This window comes from Python bivittatus, unplaced genomic scaffold, assembly GCF_059951505.1.
Source record: "Python bivittatus isolate LINGU-HERP-01145 unplaced genomic scaffold, Pbiv_v1 ctg000340_np1212, whole genome shotgun sequence".
NCBI lineage: Eukaryota > Metazoa > Chordata > Lepidosauria > Squamata > Pythonidae > Python > Python bivittatus.
In genome coordinates, this window is record NW_028277056.1 from 23,398,216 (window position 1) to 23,421,209 (window position 22,994).

The following is a 22,994-nucleotide window of genomic DNA, read 5'->3' on the forward strand; positions in this document are numbered from 1 at the left end:
TAATGTGTTTTATAAACCTACTATCTAAATGTTAAATGTTAAATTTTAACCAGAGTTTTGCTCGAAGTGAAGAACATCTTTGGTCCACATGAAGCATCAGTAGCTTCTTCCTTCTCTAATGACAGCTCTTTGAAGCATGAAGAATTTTCCTTTCATCATATCTGTCCTCTATTTCATGCATCCCTTCTATGTCAAACAGTGACTAGTTTGGTAGGCTGTATTGTAAACTAATCTAATTATGCCCATGTTTGAAGAAAATTGCCTTCAGCATTTTTCTCTGCCTTCAAATCATAACAAAGATGTATTGATCTTATTGTCCCTATAAACTGTGTTCTATCAATGTTATACACAGATGATAAGTGATCTTCAGACATTAGATTTATTCTTTGATAGTCTTTTGGGGTGATGAGGGAATTTATTTTCTTAGTACCGTTATTTCACTCATCACTGGTTTTAATTAGAGCATAGCCAAATTTTGTCAGATTATACTTTCTGAGAATTAAGAATTAAGGCTCTCCTTAATTTTCTATGGTGTCCTCATGCGATTACTACAAAGATCTAGAGCAGTGCTAGATCAAGAGCATTAAGGAGGACACAAAATGGTGACCAGAATATTACTAATTGCTGCAACCACTAAAGAAAAGCAAAAAAGTTATGCTGTTGCAAATACCTAATGGCCATTTCTGCAATTTGTATTTTCAAAAAAAGTTCTGTTAAAATGAATCCATATACCCCTTCACATTTGCTTTTTAAACTTCTCAGCTCTTTTTGAAGATAACCACCGTTTTATTGGTCTTCAGATACCTCTCAGCCTTTCACTCTTCCTTCGTATATTCTCATCCCTGCTTTACTTCCATCACATTCAGTAACCAGACCTTAACTGCATAGTCATGCAAATTATTCCATAATACAGGTCTATTCATTGTATCATATGCTTTCTCTGAATCGACACATAATAAACTTTCTTTCTGACATTCATACATTTCTTAATAATCTGTTGAAAAGCAAAAATCTGGTGTACACATCCCTTGCCCTGGCATAAAGGCAGGTTGTATTTTCCAGTCCATAAGCAACCGCATACATATTTTAACATTTCCGCAGCTTCCAACATTCTCATAGTGTTTATGCCTTCCTTTTCATCGTTTTTTTTTTCTTTGATGCTAACATTTATAGCATTAATTTCACACTGTTCTATGCAAATTAGGATCTCTAATCTCAGGATTACTTTGCAAATCAACATACTATGGCCTGCATCCCACCAACTAGGACGGGTTTCAAATTCATATCATCACAGTGCTGCATGTGAATTAGTTCATTAGCCAAGTGCTGCAAACACAGAAGCCACTTCATATGTTGGTACAACAGTCTCTAAATTCATGTGATATGCATAAAAAAGAATGCTGCGTAGAATCCACTCAAATGTCTGTAATTGTTCTATATTATTATTATTGCATAGCAAGTTGTGCACTGAATCTTTCCAAATAGCAGTGCTAACATCAGCTGAGGTCTTCAGGGGTTCAATGCCAGTAGAGCTTGGTCTGTTTCTCAAGATGGGAAGGGCTCTGTAATTGTTCTATATTATTATTATTGCATAGCAAGTTGTGCACTGAGTCTTTCCAAATAGCAGTGCTAACATCAGCTGAGGTCTTCAGGGGTTCAATGCCAGTAGAGCTTGGTCTGTTCAACAAGATGGGAAGGGCTCTTGCATGGAGAGCAGCCAAGAGCAGCAAAGGCACCTTCCCAACCTTCTCCTACTAGAGCCAGGCTCAGGCACTTGCCCTGCACTGCAGGCCTTTCCTCCAGCTGAAACCCCCCGGAAGGTGAGGAAGCAAGGTTTTCACAGTTTGAGCCTTGAACTGCTTTATTCCCACACCACCACCACCACATCTCTTCTTTTCTGCAGCTTTAGCATGAGAAGCATGGCTTTGTACTTGGGCCTGGAAGGCTGAGGGGCAGTTGTGCTCCTAATTCTACATCAGGGCACTGTTGTAACCAGGGCCAGGGCCCGTTTTGACCACTGTACTGCACTCTTTCTTCCTACAGTTCCAGAGTGAGAAGTGTCCTAGTGCCTAAAAAGTTACTAAGTAATACAGTGCCCACCCCACCCCCCAAGGGAATTCCAAAACTCTGGTGCCATGGCATCACAGAAAAGACCCCCTAGTAATGAATTGCTTTTCAGTAAAAGGAAATAAGTGGATTGTTATTTCTGATAGTAATTATAAGAAAATGGAAATCATGTCTCTATGTGCAGTGGTGTCTAGGTCACAAAAGCAAAGCAATAGATGTAACTATGATTGCTGTTTCAGACATTGAATCATACTACAAACTATGGTTTGAAGCTCCTTTAAAGTAGTTACAAAGCAAATGTTATGCAGTTCAGAAATTACACTGTATTTGAGCTTCTTTCAGCCAAAGTTTGACCTAATGTCTGAATTATGAGATTGTGTTGGACATAGGACGTCAGATAATATTTTACAGAATATTAATTGCTTTCAAAAGTTAAAAATTAGATTAATTAGAATTAACACATTTTATTTTGAAACACCTAACCATATCAAACCTGAATGTTGCATTGGATTACTCTTTTGCATATAACTAATTTTTTGATGCTATGAAATTATTAGTGTATAATTGGAATTCGCTGAAGAATGTTGTACCAAATCCATATAGGGATATTATTTTTAATATTCTTGATTTCTTTTTTTAAAGAAGTTTAACTTAATTATTAATCATTAATTTAAAAAGATAAATCCAGGTTTGAAATTAAATTAGTTAATATCCTTTATGGTACGATTTAAAAACTGAAGAAAATACTTAAACTTTCCTCATGATTTCCAGTATTACATAGTAAAGGATAATCTTATTCAGAAAACTAAAAAATAAAAGGAAAATGAGAAAGAGAACCTTCTTTATCTAGTGAGGTGTTTCTCTTATTCGTCCAAACTTTTTTCCATGCAACATTAGCATTGGGGGTTGTTTTCTTTTGATGTTGTTTCTTTGTTTTTAAATGTTTTTAACAATTTGTAAACCACTCAGAGTTGCTGGGATTCAGGCAAGCATATACATTTAATAAACTATTATTTACATGAAAGTGATTAGGAAAAACAGTTATATTTCACTCTCCTTTGGAATTTCAGTTGATAATAATGCACTACCAAAATAACTATCTAGTTTTGTTGAAACTATTCTTTAGTTGTTGAAATGTTTCTTTATATCTGCCCTCCCACCTGTGCTTAGACTCTGCTTTTGTTCAAAAGTATGGAGGAGGGTGATAAAACCTCTTCTAAAAATAGAGGCCAACAATTTGTTTAAAATACATTCATTTGTCTGTTACCTCGGTCAGTCTTTGTTTTCATTGTGGCTTGTAAACTTCTGCAATTGTCATTGTATTTCCATCCAACAGGCTCCATTAGAGAGGCTCCTCTTTAGGAGGAGTGGCAACCCAGTAGCTAAGGTCTCCAAAAATTGTCTTAAACTACAAAGTCCTTCGAATTATCTGGAAAACAGTTAAGGATTTTAAAAAAAAAAATTGCACTTTGAATTGGCCCTGGGAAGGCATTAGTAATCTGGGCAGTTGGTGCAGAATCCATAGTCTTTCCCAGCAAGAATGAAAATAGCAATATTCTGTACTTCTGAAGTTTTTAAGATACCTTCAAAAACAGCTATATTATATAGTCCAGTAGACATGTCTAACTGAGGCTAGGTCTTTCCCCAGTCACAGCTGATCACCAAAGGTATAAAGGCCTTCTTTTTCAAATTGTTTTCAGATCCTGTTCTGTTCTGAGTGTCATATCTATAGTGTACTTGAGCAATATAACCCCCTTTACTTTCTTGAAGAAAAAAATGGGTATAAATTTAACAATTAGGTAGAAACAAACAAGTGTTTACTTGTTGTTGTTCAGTCGTTAAGTCGTGTCCGACTCTTTGTGACCCCATGAACCATATCACGCCAGGCCTTCCTGTCCTTCACTGCCTCCCTGAGTTTGCTCAGTTTCATGCTCATTGCTTCAGTGATGCTATCTAACCATCTCATCCTCTGCCGTCCTCTTCTCCTTTTGCCTTCCATCTTTCCCAGCATCAGGGTCTTTTCCAAAGAGTCCTCTCTTCGCATTAGGTGACCAAAGTATCTGAGCTTGAGCTTCATTATCAGTCCTTCCAATGAGCAGTCAGGGTTGATTTCCTTTAAGATTGACTGGTTTGACCTCCTAGCAGTCCAGGGGACTCTTAAGAGTCTTCTCCAGCACCACAGTTCACAGGCATCAATTCTTCGGCGCTCAGTCTTCTTTATGGTCCAGCTCTCACAGCCATACATTACTACTGGAAAAACCATAGCTTTGACTATGCGGATCTTTGTCAGCAAGGTGATGTCTCTGCTTTTTAATATGCTATCTATGTTTGCCATAGCTTTCCTCCCAAGGAGCAAGCGTCTTTTAATTTCATGGCTGCAGTCTCCGTCTGCGGTGATCTTGGAGCCCAAACAAATGAAGTCTGTTACTGCTTCCATTTCTACCCCTTCTATTTGCCAGGAAGTGTTTACTTAGTTCTGTATAATTTACTTGAAAGTAAATCAGATTTACTTCTATGCAATTTCACATACAATCCCATTGCAGGGTTGACCATCTGATTACTGTAAATGGGTCTGTGGCTATGGTTCCATCTAAAAGGATCCAGTATTAAATTGAACTTGAAGACATGACAATGTATTCTAAATGAGTGTTACTATTTCCACACGGTCACTTTGCTTCTCCTGCTTGTATCTTCACATGTTTTTTTTTTCAGTACCTATTGTGAAACAAACCTGGGAAGGAGAAGCCACTTTCATTGAATACTACAGTGACTATGCAGAAAGTTCAATACCTACTGTTGATATAGGAGTACCAAATACTGAAAGAGGTCAGTTTAACGTCTGATATTTTTTCATGAGTAGTAACAAGTATTCTATATGAATGCCTGGAACATAAGTAAATGCTTATTGCTGGTTTGGCTCCAAGTTGCAGGCTTAAGTGATGCTTAAGATGCAAAAGGGGATCCGCTCTATTGCTGCTCCTCTACCATCTGTCATGTGGGATTGGGCTGAGCAGGAAAGGTCAAATATTGGAGCAAAATTAATGTCATAAATAGAGACAAGTCAAGGATGATGGTTGCCTTGGGGTCCATAGGTATAGGTGGCTTTGGCCAATCTTTAAAGCAACCAAACCTGGTTGTGGTCATCTGCAGGGCTGGCACACACCCACAAAGAAATAAACATGTTTGCCTATGGTGGAACAATGGAGTGGACACAACTTATGGGCAGGCATGGCAGACAGCTTCAGTGCATGTTATCTAAGGAGAGCAATAGACATGACCAAAGAGATACAGAAAATTCTGACGATTTGCTGCCCTCTAATGGTCATCTAGATCATTGCTCTGGCTCAGATGTGGAAGCCCTGTGTTGGGGCAACCTACCTGCACTGCTCTGCCCCAGGAGTGTCTAAGCCACCACAGCCGCCATTCCTCCCTGACAGCAGTTTATAAGTCCCAAGCAGCACAACAGATCTGCTTCATCCAATGTAGCCACTAGTTCTTTAACTGATCATTTCTGTTGGGATGGGGGCGGGCATCTGAGAGGTTTGCCTTGGGACCCTGAATGCTCTATGTCAGTGTTGTCCAAACTTGGCCACTTTAAGATGAGTGGACTTCAGTTCTGGGAGTTGAAGTCCACTCATCTTAAAGTGGCCAAGTTTGGACAACACTGCTCTATGTACATCCTTGGGCAAAAATGCCAGTTACATACACAGCATGTTATTGCACCCTTCCAGAGACTAGATGTCTGTCTACATTACAGCAAGGGCCAGCCATCGTACTGAAGCTGGAGGCCTGACATTAATTTTCATTTATTTTTCAGTCTGCAAGGGCCAGGGTAGGTATGGCCAGGGTTGCAATGAAGTTAAAATGTTCAGCCCATTTTTGAGAATTTGGACACTGGGCTTGGTCATTTAAAGGGGAAAGAGTTTTACTGCAGCAAACAACAAATAAATAAATACACTATCCCAAATTAATATTTTTACTAATTAATTATAGCAACATGATCTGTGCTGCAAAATAAGTCTTAGAAGGCCAAGGATTGCCCTCTTTTTAAATTACTATATTGCATTAAAGGCAGCCAGCCAAGGAGATTCTATCTCCAGATCCTAGTCCAGTTTTAGGTGTCCTCTATTAATCCAGAAAATCCCAATTATTATTAGGCTGATTGACCCATACAGTTACTGAACATGCCTTATTTAGAAATATATCAAGACTTTTACTTAATACCTACTTCATTTCCCCCCCCCCTTATTTTTGTTACCTTCTAGGCCATTGTGGAAAGACTTTTGCCATTTTGGAAAGATTTTTAAATCATAGTCCTGTAAAAATGCCTTGGTTAGTAATTGTGGATGATGATACCTTGATAAGGTATGAATTTCAGAATCAAATTAAATTGAATTATACAATGTCTTGTGTCTGTTATCACCAATATAACTTGCAGGATTGCAAACCCCAAATGAAATGTGAAACATGAAGATTTATGATCCGATGCAATTTTTTTTGTCAGACATCATATCCAAATAGCACAAATTAAAAGCATCTCTCAAATGTTAAATTAAATTTACAACTGGATATTTGAGCACATTGTGGCATAAAATTGAATTAGTGTATAGAAAGGTAGCAAATTTGAAACATTGCTCTAGCATTGGAATTTATGAGTGTATATGAGGAAAAAATGTACAAGTAATAACATGGCATTGGTTGCCCAAAGGTTTCCACCAGCTCACTCAAGTAATGCAAAGTAGAGGATTATGAAGTAGTGTCCAAGCCAACAACATTTCTCTTCTGTCTTGGTAATGCAGTAAGCACTCTACAAGTTTGAGCCCACCACTGGAACTGGAGACCTGGCAGCTGTTGCTCCAGACATGAAATCTCCACTGAATGGCTGCCTCCTCCTGGATGCAGCTTAGTCTCCTCACCACATCATGCTCTCTTTCGGGGGGGGGGGGGAGATTGATATAGTAGATTATGCACTCTTTCATCTTTGGGTCACACAGGCTGATAAGCATGAATGTTCGCTTGTCACCTAAGGACTTCAGACCAAGCATGATTACATAATGAAGTGGGTTACCAGGTTCTGACATTCTCAGAGTCCAGCTTCTAAGACCTTTTTTGGGGGGCGGGGGAACATGGGCTGAAACCAGCATGCGTATCTCTGCTTAAGAAGTTTGTTGCAAAAAGCAATGGTACAAGCAAAAACCAGTTTTGATCATGAGTCATACTGGCTGGAGAATTGTGGGAGTTGAAGTCCACAGGTCTTAAAGTTGCTGAAATTGAGAAATACTAAGCTAGATGGAGTTTCATCAGATGGAGAAATCTTAGGGATCAGATCTTAGGGCAGTATGAACTTAGTGTCACACTGATTCTCTTTCCTCCTTTCTTCCATATTCTGGTGGAAATACCCAGCAATTTTAAGGCACATGGATTGCTGGCAGTACCTCCTGCCTGTTGTTACTGAAGTGTTTGGACTGTGGGAAACAGCAGCAGCTATATAAGGAGTAAATAATTTCTTCAGTGCCAGATATGTTTTGAATAAAATTCTTTTTTAAAGAGACTTTCAATTCCCATTGACCCCCACCACCACCAATTTTGATCTGAAGATAATAGAGTGGACTCACCCAATAGCTATGCTGTTATTATTACTATGTAAGATCACTTATGTAGTTTCATAGGCTTGACATGAGCTCTGGAAATAAATTTTATCCAGGTTACTCCAGAGATAGTTCAACCATGCTACTGTTCAGATCTAAAGCAAGATCTGGTTAAACAGCACTCTGTTCTTCCATAGTCTAGCAGAGGAAAGCATACATTACTGTCATGTTTTATTTTTCACTAGAAAGAAAAACAATTTGTAGGAAAACTAAGTCTTTATGAAGGAATGAAGCATTGCCAATTTTCACTGATATTGATGAAGGAGCTTTCAAGCTATGTTTCTTTAAAATCTGGCTGTTATTGTTTGGACACAGAATGCAATGAAATATTTTATGTTAGGAGACCATATGATGGGGAGAAAGCATGCCAAATTTCAAACAGATAGGTTAAGGGAGGTTGCACAGAGGAAGACATATTCATAAGGAATCATGATGTGTATTTCTGGATACAATGGAGATAATTTATGGTGTTGACAGAAGAAATTAACTGACTGGTCTTTTTCTTAAAATAACTAAGTTTTTAGGAGAGGTCAAGTTGATAATGTAGCTCCCAAAACATTTTCACACAACCATCTAGGACAAAATACTGTATGATACTGAAATGCAACAAATGATACAGCTCTCTTTCAACCCCAAAGATTTCTCCAGCCCCCGCAGTTCTGTGATTGCAGCAACCAAAGGTGATCATTCTGATTTAATCACACACAGTATTTTCCCTCCATCACTACACTACCATTGTGCTTATCTAAGCAATAGAAAAATCTTGTCCTTTTGGCATACCTGCTCACCAGCTTTTCTAAGATGTCAGCAGTCTGGCAAAACCAGTCAAGACTAGTTTCATGTAAGCCCAGAACAGATGTCTATTCAGATCCATTTACTATTGTCTGGGTAGAATGAACTCCTGTTCCAAATTACTCTGCTCCAGCTTGTTGCCTGGGCTTTGATCAAATCTAATGTACAAGCGTAGTAACTATGTGAGTACATTTGGTGGTTGGGTTCAAACTTTGCAAGCAGATTGCTACAAAAGCAGATTTTAAAAACTATTCTATTCTGCATGCCCCAAGCCTTTCCAAATACTTGGAGATTTTCCTGAATAGCCTGGGTTTTGGTATGGGGGCCTGATAGCCAGAGACAATGACTTCTATATTTTGGATTTGGAAACTGACATGGAAAATGTTAGCAAGTACCAGGTTTGTGGCTTCCTCAAATATAAAAGATGTATGTATTGATTATAGTATTAAAAATTAAGGTCATGCAACATGAGGAATGTAAAGCATGGCATTTATGCTTTAAAGTTGCATTTTCCAGTTAGTGCAAGGGAAAAATAATAATAATCTCTCTTTCCTATGCTCTTATATACTAAAATAACCAAATACAGTAATGAATGGGAGGAACTCTGACATGTTTAAAACCCAGTTTTCTTTTTATATTTGTTAAATTGAAGATTCAGTGCTGCATCCAATAATTTTCTCTTTTACAAAATAAGCATGACTTAAAAAGGAAAAAATTACCAGAAGAAGATATACCTAATACATTAGTTTCTGTGAAATTCTACAATGGCTGATAGTTTAATTCATTTTCAGTACAAATAATTATTTTGGGATTAACATGGGATTAGCATAGGAAGGAGAGTACATGCAACATTATTGGTCGCAAAAGCGGCCATACAATGTGAGAAGTTCTCACTTTCAGATTTCAAATTTTTTTGAACTAGTGATGAGTGTGGCATGCTTCTCAAAATCCTTTTCTAGCATCCAGGTCTTGAGGCAACAGTCTAGTATTTACTGATGTGTCAGTGAATTAACTGGTGCCAAACAGACAGAACTTTGCAATAAATCCCATTAGGACATGATTTTTTCCATATTTGGAATATGTAGCTGTTTGCTGATCTATGATAGCTTATATTTCATGCTCCATATTGGCAACACTGGGAAGTTAATCACACAACCAGCACTTCTGCAGAAGTAATTAAAATGTCATCATTTGATGCCAAATATCAGCATGTACATCACACTTGAATATAAATGTAATAACATCATATCAACTCACCCAGAGCTCTATTCTGTATAATCTAAAAGCCTAGTTTATATTACTAGAGTAGAGTGATTAAATTAAAAAAAAATCTACCTATTTGGTATTTACCTTGGTACATATATTTATCTATTGAAAAAGGCAATAGAATATATATTCCCAAAATTTATATCCCACCAACTTCCAAAGACTCCTGAAAATTGTCATCATAAATAATAATTCAAAGCAAAAATTAAACATTTCAAAATTGACATCAAATGCTAAAATTAAAAATCAGTGTTAAAAATGGCCTTATGCAACCAGATATTCATCCCCCAAATGCTATATGGAACAGCAGTGCTTTTACCACTCTCCGAAGCACAAGCAATTTGAATATTTGGCAATAGCATGCCCTCCACTAAGAAGGTCTGCTTCTGAGTTCCTCCCCATCCCAGCACAGGCACTTGTAGCTTCCCTATCCTGGTGGATCAAACAGGACAGGCAGAGTCCCTTCGGAGGAGACAGTCCCATAAATAATCTGAGACTAAACTATATAGAGCTTTAGAAGTTAACATCAGCACCTTGAACTGAATTTGGAAACAAACTAGTGTAATGTTCCTAAAGTGTCTCTAGTACACTACTGTTTGGTTCATGGTATATTGTAACAACTGTAGTTTCCAGGTGGTTTTCAAAGACAGCCCTAGGTGGCACTCATCACAATAGTCCAGCCTTGAGATAATAAAGACAGGAGTAACTATCACTAAAGCTTTCACTCCAACTGTTGCTCCAGAAGGAATTATAAGTCCAGGAGGAACCCCAAGGCCATGGACCTGCCCCTCAGGGGGAGAATAACCCCGTCCAGAGAGAGTCACCAGTGAAACCAAAGGTTACTGGGAAATACCATCTGGGAGCTCCCTAATTTTTGAGTATAGTAGCTTATGGATATGGGTGATCAGTGTTGAAAAATCTTTATAATTCAGATACAACAGAGCTCTGGATGTAGTCCTCTGTGGGAGGGGAAGTGGTGAAATGTGCATCAAAATTTATGATGGAAATACTTCAAATCATGTACTTGCATCAGATGTCAGGACACATAAGGGTGGGATCATGATATCATCAAATCAAATCTTTATTACAATCATAGACGAGTTCACATCATCATCATGATTTGCTACAGACACCACCAGCCCTGAATTTTGTAATTTCTCATGGTGGTGGTGGTGGTGGTGGTGAATTGCAGAAATACATTAAAATGATGCAGCCTGACATAAGGGATTTATAAAAATTATGTTTAGCTTTTAAACAGTGAAATTATTCTTGATTATCATTAGGGAATAATCTGGGGAATGTTACAGGTGTTTATTCTGAAGAAAAAAACCAAACAATATGACAGAAAAGCATATTCTTTTTAAATAAATAGTTGATGATTATATGGATTTTTCTTAGAAGCAAACCTATGAGGTCTTAAAAAAAAAAGTAACTACTGAAGATGTTTTAAATATTCCAAAGACATTCTCTTAAACATTTAGCTTCAGCAATCTACCTGTGCTTGCTTAAGCTGATAGTTTCAAGGTTTTGGAATTTTTCAAAGTAATTAAATGTATGGATGGTATTTCACCAAGTGATTTTTATTCCAGCATCTCTAGGCTCCAGAAATTACTCAGTTGCTATGACCCAAGTGAGCCAGTGGTTCTTGGGGAACGCTATGGCTATGGCTTAGGATCAGGAGGTTATAGTTACATTACTGGTGGAGGAGGGTAAGTCATTTAAATTATTCAAAAGAGTAAAGATACACAAGAGCAATAACTCAGTTGTTTTTCAACAGCTTTCACGATGGGTAGATTTTCTCTCATATCGGGCTCTGCAGAGAAAATCTACCCATCACGAAAGCTGTTGAAAAACAACTGAAATCTAACAGATTTTCTCTGTTATCAGCTAGAGCTTTTTATTCAATAATAATGCTTTTCTTCTTGGTTATTAATTTTTTCTTGGATTTGTCTTAAAAGGATGGTCTTCAATAGAGAAGCAATCCAAAGATTGTTTACTAGTAAATGCCGGTGCTACAGCAATGACGCCCCTGATGATATGGTAATTGGAATGTGTTTCAGTGGTTTAGGAATTCCAGTTACACACAGCCCTCTCTTCCATCAGGTGAGGATTATCACATGTGTAAATAAGTATCTCATTCTTAATATTAGGCCAGTTTCCTTAAAACCTAATTAAAATTATACTACAGCTGGGAAGTAGATTAAAAAAATATTCCTACTCTTTCCTAGAGTTTTTACTACTTAGTACTAAGAACAGGGATGCATGGCACTTAAAAACTATAGATGGAATGCTGGAACTTTGGCATTGAAGTATAGAGCACACATTATTAACAGAATGGCAAAAGATACTTTTTTTGCTCTACACAAATTAAATCCTTCTGGAATAATAAAGAAGAAATAGGTGAACAGACAGTGAATATCTCAGTGCTTCAAATCATGCTTATTTTCACAAATATGTCAAGTCTTTTGTCTGATACAAGCACCAACAAGAGCATCTTATCTTCTCACAATACAGCAGTCAAAACATTGCATACTTTTAAGACATATTTAGATCATTTAAAAACAAAATCAAGAGAAATTAAGTCTTCCCCTGTAGTTTTAACTACATATTTTGTGTTGTTCAGTTTCTACATGTAGCTACACAATTTTTTCCACTAAGTCATGTTATATAATCATTCAAGCCACTTTAACTTCCAAAAGATAATGTCTAACTTTTCAGTGTGTGCTGATCATCACCAAATTTAACTAGAACCCATTTGTAATGGTAGCATGAAGCATAATAATAATAAATTAACAATTTATACATATCATAAGTTTTCTCATATCGACATTTAGCAGCAATCTCATGCTTGAACTATAGGCTTAGTTTATATTAGGAAATGGTCCAGTCCTATTTCACCTTATCTTTCTAGAAGATATAGATTCTGGGGAATCCACTTAAATACTCTGATCTTTGATAAGTATTTAATTAATCTCCTGAGATGATCTCATTACTGCAACTGTTGGATGAACAATTCAGGTTATGCAACTAAGATATTGTTACCTCTTAATCTTTGATTTCAATCAGCCCTCTAGTTCAATAGCAAGTAAGGCAAATTCTTATTATGCTGAAATGCTTAACTTCAAATAGAGAAATGCTGGTGCTATCCAAAAGTCATCCAGTTTTTCCTTCATCCACCCCTCTGGTACAATATAGCCTCAAAGAAGCATAAATCCCCACAGTAATTTTAAAATTCAGCAGTCATAAGGCAAAATGTATGAGACTTAATATGGAACCAGAATAAAAATTGCTTAAATAATAAATTAAGAATTAAAACAAGGTAGGCATAGGAAATTCCATAATTCCAGGTCACAACCATCTATGCATATCATTATTTATCTTTGACTACCAGCAACCTTCCAGGGACCCAAACAGAACTTTTTCATATCATATCTGACTCTTGAAAAGAAAAAGTAACTGGAGATGCTACAGATTGAGTTACAAAATAATTTCATTATAAAATAAATGTGAAAGTTTAAGGACAGAGGATAAGTAACATTTACTGTGTTGAAAATCAAGAAGACAGATATTTCCTATTAATTTCTCCAGCACAAGCACAATTCTTCTTAAAGTATAGCTCAGTCATTTATTATTCTCCTTTCTTGGGATTTAGTTAAACATTTAAATTTCAAATGGAGGAGGCAAAACAGATGAGAAAGCAAAATATATCTTCAAGTTGCCTTCTTATACAAGTAGCTGATCAAGAATAATACATTTTTATGTTCTTTTAAAATCATCTCTAATTCTTTCATTAAGCCTACTTGTAGAAGCAAAAGGTAACTCACATGTAAGCGTGTTTGCTTCTGTTTAAATATTTCACCAATATGCATTGTAACAGGGAAAAAGCAAATACTGTTGTGGCTCTAAGAATGTATTCGTAAACAAATGTTTTTTAATTGCCATATTCAATCAGTGTGATCCTCAGTGGATTTTCCATATTCCCAAAATCTCAACATAGTTATTTGGTGTAAAGTACAATGTGTCTTATGGATCATCCAGTACCATAGTTTTCATGGCAGGCAGATTGTAGAATTTGGAACAAAAAAAGAGCATTTATATTGTTTCACATCATTTAAGCAAGAAGATAAAATTATTCTTCAGTGCATAATTTAAGTATATACTATAATAAGGGGGACTGAGAAAAATGCTCATTTTTTAAAATTTTATTGCAGAAGCTATGCTCTTGCTTTAATTTCACTATACTGGCTTCTCAGATCTAAACTACCTTTCTCTAAAATAACACAGTATTTTGAACTTACTGGAAAAAATATGCTTAGCTTTTTTATTTTCTTTCAGAGTATCATCTTTTGTTGACAGTAGAACAATTTGCTTTATCCTATTATTGGTTATCAGATAATGGGATTTAGTAATGCTTCTCCTAAAAAGAATAAATGCAGCTTTGTTTACCATTGACACAACAGGTACATTAGCTATTTGCAGACATTCAAATTGTGTATGCAGTGTTTCATTGGAATAATAATAGCCTAGCCTGACTGCCATATTGAATTCATCTTGGCACAAAGACCTACCTGCATAAAGGTCAGTGTCAACAGATTTTCTGCAAAGACACTGTACATTCCTGCTGTGCTTAGCTTGTCATCAGCTTCACAGGACTGTATCTGTATCTGATTGCTTAACTTTAATCTCTGCTTCTTCTTTTTTAATTGAACAAAATATTTTATTAGCATGCAACTCATTGTCTCTCTTCCTGCAATTACAGGCTCGACCAATGGATTATCCAAAGGACTTCCTATCCCATCAGGTTCCAATATCATTTCATAAACACTGGAATGTTGATCCAGTAAAGGTTTATTTCAGATGGTTGGCTCCAAAAGTGCAAGATTTGGAATATGGAAGTAAACATGTCAGAGAGGATTTATAATCTGTGAAAGTATTTAAATATTGTTACAAGCTTAATATGTAGAATATAGATTGAATTTTATTGCTCTATTTATAATTATTTGTTGCTCATATTGTACAAGACAATAAGGGCACAGTCTAATACCACTTTTGGCACAGTATGCTATTTTCTCCCTTTTGGAGCACTATAATTTGTATCACATAATTAGAACCACTGTTTAGGGATATAGTGTCTGCGCACAAGCCATTTAATCCCTTTATTGCCACATTGTGCATTCCTTTGTGTAGGTACTAATGAAGGATGGGTTGGAAACAAGTTTATATTGAATCCTGTGAGAGTCCTTCACATAGTATCCACAGTTGTACTAGACCATGCTCTGAAGATCGCTGCTCAAACTAAAATGGATACAAATTCATATTTGTGCACATATTCCTTTTTTTATTGGGCCTTAAAGTTTGTAAAATTAATGCTTTTATTCTAGAATTTTATAATGTTTATCATCTATTAGATGCTAAGATTTTTTGCCAGTTCTTAAACATCAACATGTTTTTCCTTGTTCTCTCTACCACACTCCTTTGCTTCCCAAAGAGATACATTTTGAAGGAAAAAATACACCACCATCTTCACACACACATTGTATCATATATAGTCATTGTGCAATTATTTAAGATGGTAACAGAATAGGAGAAAATGTTTGCCCAGAATGAGAGAAAGAAACATTGCCCTTAATTTCATTTCATCTTCTAGCAAAGTTTCACTGTTGTGTGACAATAACACAGCATTCTATTTCCCATAAGAACTTTAATTGCTTGGAATCAATTCAGGAAGCAGCAATTACTGGCAAGGATTGCACGTGCTTCAAAAATGGTGAGGAATAAGTGTTTCAACCTCAGAGAACCCAGCATTTTTTTGATGCTCATTAAAGGAGCCCCTTTTTTTCAAGTTTCTGTGCAAGTCTGCTGCTGTTTTCGGAGTCCTCGTGTTGCGCTTGCCCAACATCCAAAGCACTTATGTTGATTTTTTTTAAGTGTGCACAGCCCTACTGGTTCTTCATTTTTTTCCTTGTGACAGCATTGAAATAATATGGAACAAACATGCTTGAATGTGGTGAATCAAAAGGCAAATTAGGGTCTTTTTGTAAAACATCTAATCTACCGTCATCTCACACTCTCCCTTTCTTCTTAAAAACCATATGAGTAAAAATTCATTGCAGCCCTGATAAAGAATTTGTATTCAATATGTATTCCATTCTAACTTTTCTAATAAAATTTCTTCCATCAAAGGCAGTTAAGGCTGTAAATCAATATTGTTTGCTATATTGTAGCCAAATACAAATTCTTAAAGCTGTATTGCATAACTGTTTTCATAAAGGTCTACTTTTGTGTTTTTAATAGCACAAGGCATTGTGTTCCAAAGTCCTGTCATTCTTAGACCATTGGAAAATGAATTATTTGACCAACATCAATAAAACAGTATATACATACTATGAATGTAGCGTGGATTTTTTTTTTTTGAGTGTACTCAGTGATCCTGCTCAAGATGGCTAAGCATTTGAATTAAAGGAGTCACTATCTTCTGTAGTTTCTGTATTTCCTTCTCTCAGTGCCTTAAACAATACATACATCTACTGATTCACATTTACTATGCTTTTTGTACTATATGGAATGAATTATTATTTATGTTTTACTATGTGGAATAAAACAAAATGGTTTAAAATAGTATAATATATTGTATTGGCACTTTTTTGTCAACAAAATAATAAACCAGGGGCTCCTAGCAGATTTTTTTCTCTTTTAAAATAAGACATTCTATGATTAATTTTATAACTTGCTTCTTCACTTGTTTACTCAACTCTTTAAAAAAAAATTCCTGTTTTATTTTCATGCTTTTATTTGTAAATCATAAAATGCTCTTTCATAGTTCCTGAAGGGTGATTATGTTAATAATATATTGAAACAGATCCTTGTTCTAATAAAGTCATTAATTCAGTCTTGAAAATAGAATTGTCAAAAATATGCCATGATAAGTAAAAACAGAAAGCAATCAAGGCCATGAAGATTTTGAAAAGTGATAACGTACTGGTTTTGCATTATGTCAGGAATTATATTAAAAGATTTCCAAAATTAGCCTGATATTTAACAACTTTCCTGAGAATGAATTATGATATTGAACACTCTCTTTACTATATTTATTCAACTCTTGATATCACTGTATTGGAGGTTCCTCATTCACAGGCATGCTTAGTAATGAGGCCTTTTGGGGATCTTGGAGGGTAATATTCTCAAAGCATTTGCAATTCAGCTTTCCTTTGGAAGCTCAGAAGAGAAATTGTGCTTTGAATGTTCAGACTTCATTTTCTTAATATTTTAAATTTTGTCATTGTTAGAATTATTAGCTATTCTTAAAAGTTAGTTTATTTCTGATAGCCCTCTCCTTCCATTGTCCCTTCCCTTCCTGTGTCTGGACACATCCTCTAAATATGTAGCATGGATTAATTATTACTCCAATGAGAACAAAATGACAAAGAAATAGCATATAGCATTTATTTATTTATTTACATATTTAAAATAGAATTATATGTGGGCAGAAACTGATTTTCTTAACTTTCTTAAATATAGTCTAAAATAATTAGTTTGTTTATTATTTTATTCATTTATTAAATCTGTGTAGCCACCCATCGGCTCACTGCTGCCACTCTGGGCAGCTTACGGAGTTGAAAACCAAAAAGCACTAAAAGACAACCACGAAAACCTGCAAAAATAATTAAAAACAATAAAACTATTAAACCATACAGAGCATAATCTGCAAGACAGCACCATTCATTTTCTAGAATTATTATTATTATTATTTTAAATTTATCGGCCTCCCAACTCCAGTACCAGTATAAATATAACCATTCAACAGGCTCTCTGCCATCATGTGGATTCCCCAGGCTAAATGACAATGCCATGTCTTCAGGCTGTAGTTGAATTGTTTGGATTTTTTAATGACAGAATAGGTAATAGTTTGTCCCTAGGACTTGCATATGCCTCCCGCCAGCACAGCATACTCTTGCAGATGTTTAAATTTTCTGAAGTCTGCATAAGCAGTAAGCAATAGCATGCAGGGGCTTACAAACTGTTCAGTAATAGATACGCGGGATTGCTAAGAAGCAAGAGTTTGCTTCAAAATATGTTTTTCCATACAAATCTTTCAGCGATAATGATGGGACATTTTGAATTTAAAACTGTTACAAACTGTTATTCAACATGGAGGCCTGGCATGAGTATAAGATAAATGTGTTGTGAACCTATTATGCTAATTTACCAGAAAACAGTAATGGGACTGCTAAACAATGCCTGATTGCTTTCACTTGATTCTTCCTACCTTCAGAATGAAAGCAAGCAGGAAATCTCAGAGACTATCTATCATCTCTCTCTATCTTCTGTCTCTGTCTGTCTGTCTGTCTGTCTATCTATCTATCTATCTATCTATCTATCTATCTATCTATCTATCTATCTATCTATCTATCTATCTATCTATCATCTGATAGATTGATATGGTCGGTGACTAACATAGGATTAAAACCAAAAACATAAAAATAAAACTGTAACCAAGGCTAATCCATCATCATTCAATATTCCAACTGTTACAGGCAGGCTTTCCAGGACTCTCACCTAATGCCTGGGGGTGGCAGCCAGATCTTGAAGACTTTACAAAACAGGTTCAGGGTCATCCAGATCTTGAGAGTTATGCTGTTCCAATAGGTAAGCACTGTGGCAGAGGAAGTACACCTCTTGGGTCCTGCTAGTTGACAGTGTTTTATAGAAAGGAGCAGAGCGTGCCCCATCTGTTGGATCTTCTGGGATGGGCAGAGACAATTGGACATAGGTAGTCTCACAAATAATCTAGTCCTATCTCATGGAGAGCTTAAATTCTAACAGGAAGTCTACTGGGAGTCAGTGCAGCTCACAAAACAGTGTTCTATGGGAGTACTTTGGTGCTCCATACCTACCTGTGCCACTGCATTCCAAACCAGTTGCAGCTTCTGGATGGTGTTCAAGGGCAGTCCCACGTACATTACCTGGGATCCATATGTACGGTGTACATTACATGTACATCCTGTACATTACAATAATCTACATGTGAGGTGGCCAAGGTGTGAGTAATTGTGCGTGAGGCCTCCCAATCCTGGAACATGGGCAATTGCTGCACAGGATAGATTTGTTCAAAGGCCCTCCTACTCTTAAAGCAGGAGCTGAGACAGCTTCCACCTGCTCTTCAAGCAGGAGCTGAGTTCAAGATGACCCCCAAATTGTTAGGAGGAGTGCTACCCCATTCATAACTAAAGATGGAAAGTCCCCAAATCCAGGGAGCCCAAAAATCCATAGTCTTCTTAGGAATGACTCAAAGTCTGTTCTTCCCCAGACCTCCACAGTCTCCAGGGAAAGAACCATGACACAATCACTTGGTTGACATGGAGGAGAGGTATATTTCACCAATGGGAAGATATCCCTAACATTTGCATGATGAGTGAGTGACCATACAAATTGAATAAATAAGAAATAAAATCTGCTTTCCTGTAATTAAAACCATATGCCATGCCCTTCACTTTCAGACAAGTCTCTTCCCCTCACTTTCTGCATGTTCTTTATTACGGCTTCTTCTTCCCCTCCTTCTCTCAATTACTGATACTGGAACATTTGTGAGTTTCCTCCCAGTTGTCTTGCTGCCAAAAAAAGGCTTTAACTCAAAAAATTCCGCTGTCCAGCATCTGAGTCTCCGTATGCACAACACAGGCTGTCTTCCTGGTCTTTCCACACACTCACAAGATGCTCCAGGCTTTTTTTCCAGATCTTTCTCCTCATCTAGGGCTGAAATCTCTTGACTTGGCAGGCTGGGTTATTCCTCCATTCCACTCCAGTTAACCAGGTGATGTCACCTCCTGCAGCATCTGAAATATAACCACTACCCCCCCACACACACCCTTTCTCTGATTTTTCTTGTTATAATAGAAAGCATAGACATGCTTTGGATATAATATATAAGCATGTCTATGCTGCTGTACAGGGGCATTCTAGCATTTTCCCATTTTCTACCTACATGCTCTTGGTCTTGTGCTGAGTTATCTGCCTTCGCTAAAAAAATCCATGATGCTGGTACAGACCCAACCATTTTCCACCCACAAGGCACTTCACCCTGCCGCAGCCCACTTGCACAATAAATACATAATTATTCATACAATTATATGTTCCAAGTATTTAGAATATAATTCAGACATTCATTTTCAATTTTAAACCATATTCATCTTTGTAACATCTTCCTAACAAACTTATAAATATTAAACCAAATGGGGCAATAGCAGGACAAACCCATATCATAAGAATAAGAATCTTCTCACCATTAACCAATTACAACACAATGAAGTTGACAGTCAAACCTTTTAAAACATTCTGTATGGTATCCAGTAAACACGAAAAAGCACCTTTTGTTGAATGGTCTGTTTTAAGTGTACTTATTTAAGACCCTTAACTGTTAAAGTGTTAGAGTTCTTGCAAAGAACAACAGCAATCTAGGCAATGCTTTCTAACGATGTGTATGTGTGTCTATACATATATACACAGATACACATACACACAACCAAACTATAAACATAGAATCAGACAAAATACATTCCAATACCAACAGTAAATTGGGAGCTTTAGATGCTGCTAAAGTGTCTCAGTGTTTCTCAGACTTGGCAACTTTAAGACATGTGGATTTCAACTCCCAGAATTCCCCAGCCAGGGTGAAGAACATTGTGAAATCAAGAGATGTTTTTCACTATCCAAATTTCTCTTGCAGTAACTCAGTTTAAACTGTGTTTGGCAATATGCTGATCTAAAGTATTGATACTCTATTTATTTAACTGTCATGTTCAAACTAGGATTATTCCAGAACATACATTTCGTATATAAGTAAGGATCATAATTATGCTTCTTCCAAATGTATCTTGCAACCTCCTATTTGGATTACTGTAACATGCTGTACATGGGGCTGTCCTTGAAGAGCATTCAGAAATGGCAGTGCAGAATGCAGCAGCGTGGGGCAGTTCTTGACATTTCTCATTTCGCCCATCCTGTATAACATTCCTGCTCCACAAACTGCGCTGGCTCACAGCAGACTTCCAAGTGCAATTCAAGGTGCTGGTTGTCACCTATAAAGCTCCACATGGCATAGGGCCAGGCTACTAGCAGGACTACCTTCCTTCCACTGTTTCCACTCACGCCACCAGATTTAGTAGAGAGGGCATGCTCCAGGTCCCCTCTATTAAACAACATCATATTGTTGGTCCCAGGAGTTGTGTCTTCTCTGTGGAAGCCCCTGCCTTGTGGAACAGCATTCCTAGAGATCCAGATGGCCCTGACTCTGTTAGCCTTTTGTAAGGCTCTGAAGACCTGGCTGTTTCCCCAGGCATTTGGGCCAGGAGGCTCTGTTGTTGATGTGGTTTTATGATTTTATAACTTTATGATTGGAAGGTATCATCATGGGCTATTTTTTTAACCGTTGGGTTTTTGATCTGTAGAAAGTGCACTGTAAGGTCTATAAAGACTCAGTTTTATTAAAAAAGGAATGAAACACCTCCCAAATTCCTCCTCCCAACATTTGGGGGAAAATAAGAAAATAAGTGTCATGACATTCTGCAAGTATTTTCACCTCTAACTGCATCCTTCCACCTCCCAACAAATGCTACATATATCCTCAGGTCAACAGACAATTGCCAATCTCTGTTTTAGCATGATCCCAACCAATTTTAGCACAGTTTTTCTTGAATGATGCAATATTTTTCCTTTTTTTTTTGTTTCAAAGATGAAAGGAACTTTGTAATGTGTTCCACAATATAACAGATTGTAGCTTGGGATTTATGCTTTTGGCTCTGTCAAATGTTAAGCCTTTGGATTGCAGATGGAAATCAACTTTGGAGATGCAAGCTAACACTTGCTGCAAATCACTTGATTTCTCAGCCAACAGCAGAGCATTCTCTGCATATAAAAGTACATATAGATTCATGTCCCCAGCCAACACACCTTTTCACCACAAGCATTCCTGATACATTTATCTGTAAATGCTTTAGACGATCAAAGAGAAACCATACATCTTGTCTTACTCCCTGCATAATGTTAAACAATTTGCTAAGCATGTAATTTATTCCCATGCATGCTTTACTTTTGTCACACGCTGCTTTTATTACATTCAGCAACCAACCTGCAACATCATATTCATACAGAACATTTCTTGATTCAAACAGTTCATTTTCTTGTGTTTTCTCTAATCAATGAACATATGATAAACTATCTTTCCTATATTCCTACATTTCTTAATGACTTGGTGAAGAATAAAAATATGATCTCCATACCCTTTGCTTGGTATAAAACCATACTGCTTATCCCAGATTTTTCTTATTGCTCCCTTTTGTACCCTTTCAATCAGATTTTGAACATGCTATATTTCATTGAGGCCGAATTGTTGGTTCAAACAGTCATGGAAGAACATGGTTTCTGAAGTTTGGATGCTCTCAGGGGCATCTGCAGGGGGTGTCAACAGTATCAAGATGGTGGATGCAACCCGATCAGTTGAAGCCCCATCCCTTTTTATATCTATGCAATGCATGCGGTGCACATTAAAAAGGGGTGGGGTTTGATTGCCCACTTCCCCCACTACTTTGATGAATGAGGGCCATGACAAAGCTATTCCTTTTTTTCATTACCCTAATATTATAGTGCCAAAGAGAGTAGAGGAAGGAGTGACAAAGCCTAAGAGCAATTTTTGCTTTAGGAAAATAGACTTATGTTTAAAAAACAATATGAACTGCTCTAGAATATTCACAGGGATTGATGTCAGTCTGATAGGTATGTAGTTTACTAGATCTTCCTTTCTATCCTTTTTGAAGACGAGGACTGTATTACCTCTCATCTAGTCATGTGGCATTTCATCTGTTCTTCAGGATTTCTCAGCACAGTTTTTGCTCGTACCATTAGCTAGTTCCTTCACTATCCTAGTACATTGGTCCCAGAGACGTAAATTTATTCAAAGTAGAAAGGTATTCCTGACATATTTCTATCAGTCTCAAGCTTCAGTCCTGTTCCTCCATTTTGCTCTTCACATTTCCTGGTGGAACAGATACTTTTGTTGGAGAAGACAGAATCTAAATAGGAGTTGTTTGGTCTTTATTAGCATCTTGCCTCCTTCACTGAGCAGCTTGTACTGTACACTAATGCCTTTCTTTTTATTTTGAACATAGCTAAAGAAGCCTAACTGTTATGCTTACCATCCTTCATCAACCTCAGCTCATTCCAAGCTTT

The 22,994-nt window shown here is 36.9% G+C and overlaps 1 protein-coding gene across 3 annotated transcripts in view; it reads left to right on the forward strand.

Moving 5' to 3' along the window:
• B3GLCT (beta 3-glucosyltransferase) overlaps positions 1 to 16,369 on the forward strand; it is a 70,295-nt gene extending 53,926 nt beyond the window's left edge. For all 3 annotated transcript variants that reach the window (XM_088140705.1, XM_088140704.1, XM_088140706.1), the window contains 5 exons: positions 4,780 to 4,893; positions 6,333 to 6,432; positions 11,363 to 11,482; positions 11,732 to 11,876; positions 14,533 to 16,369. In XM_088140705.1, coding sequence (XP_087996831.1) covers positions 4,780 to 4,893; positions 6,333 to 6,432; positions 11,363 to 11,482; positions 11,732 to 11,876; positions 14,533 to 14,694 — 641 coding nt within the window. In that variant the 3' untranslated portion in view covers positions 14,695 to 16,369. The remainder of the gene's footprint in view (positions 1 to 4,779; positions 4,894 to 6,332; positions 6,433 to 11,362; positions 11,483 to 11,731; positions 11,877 to 14,532) is intronic.
• The last annotated feature ends 6,625 nt before the right edge of the window (positions 16,370 to 22,994 follow it).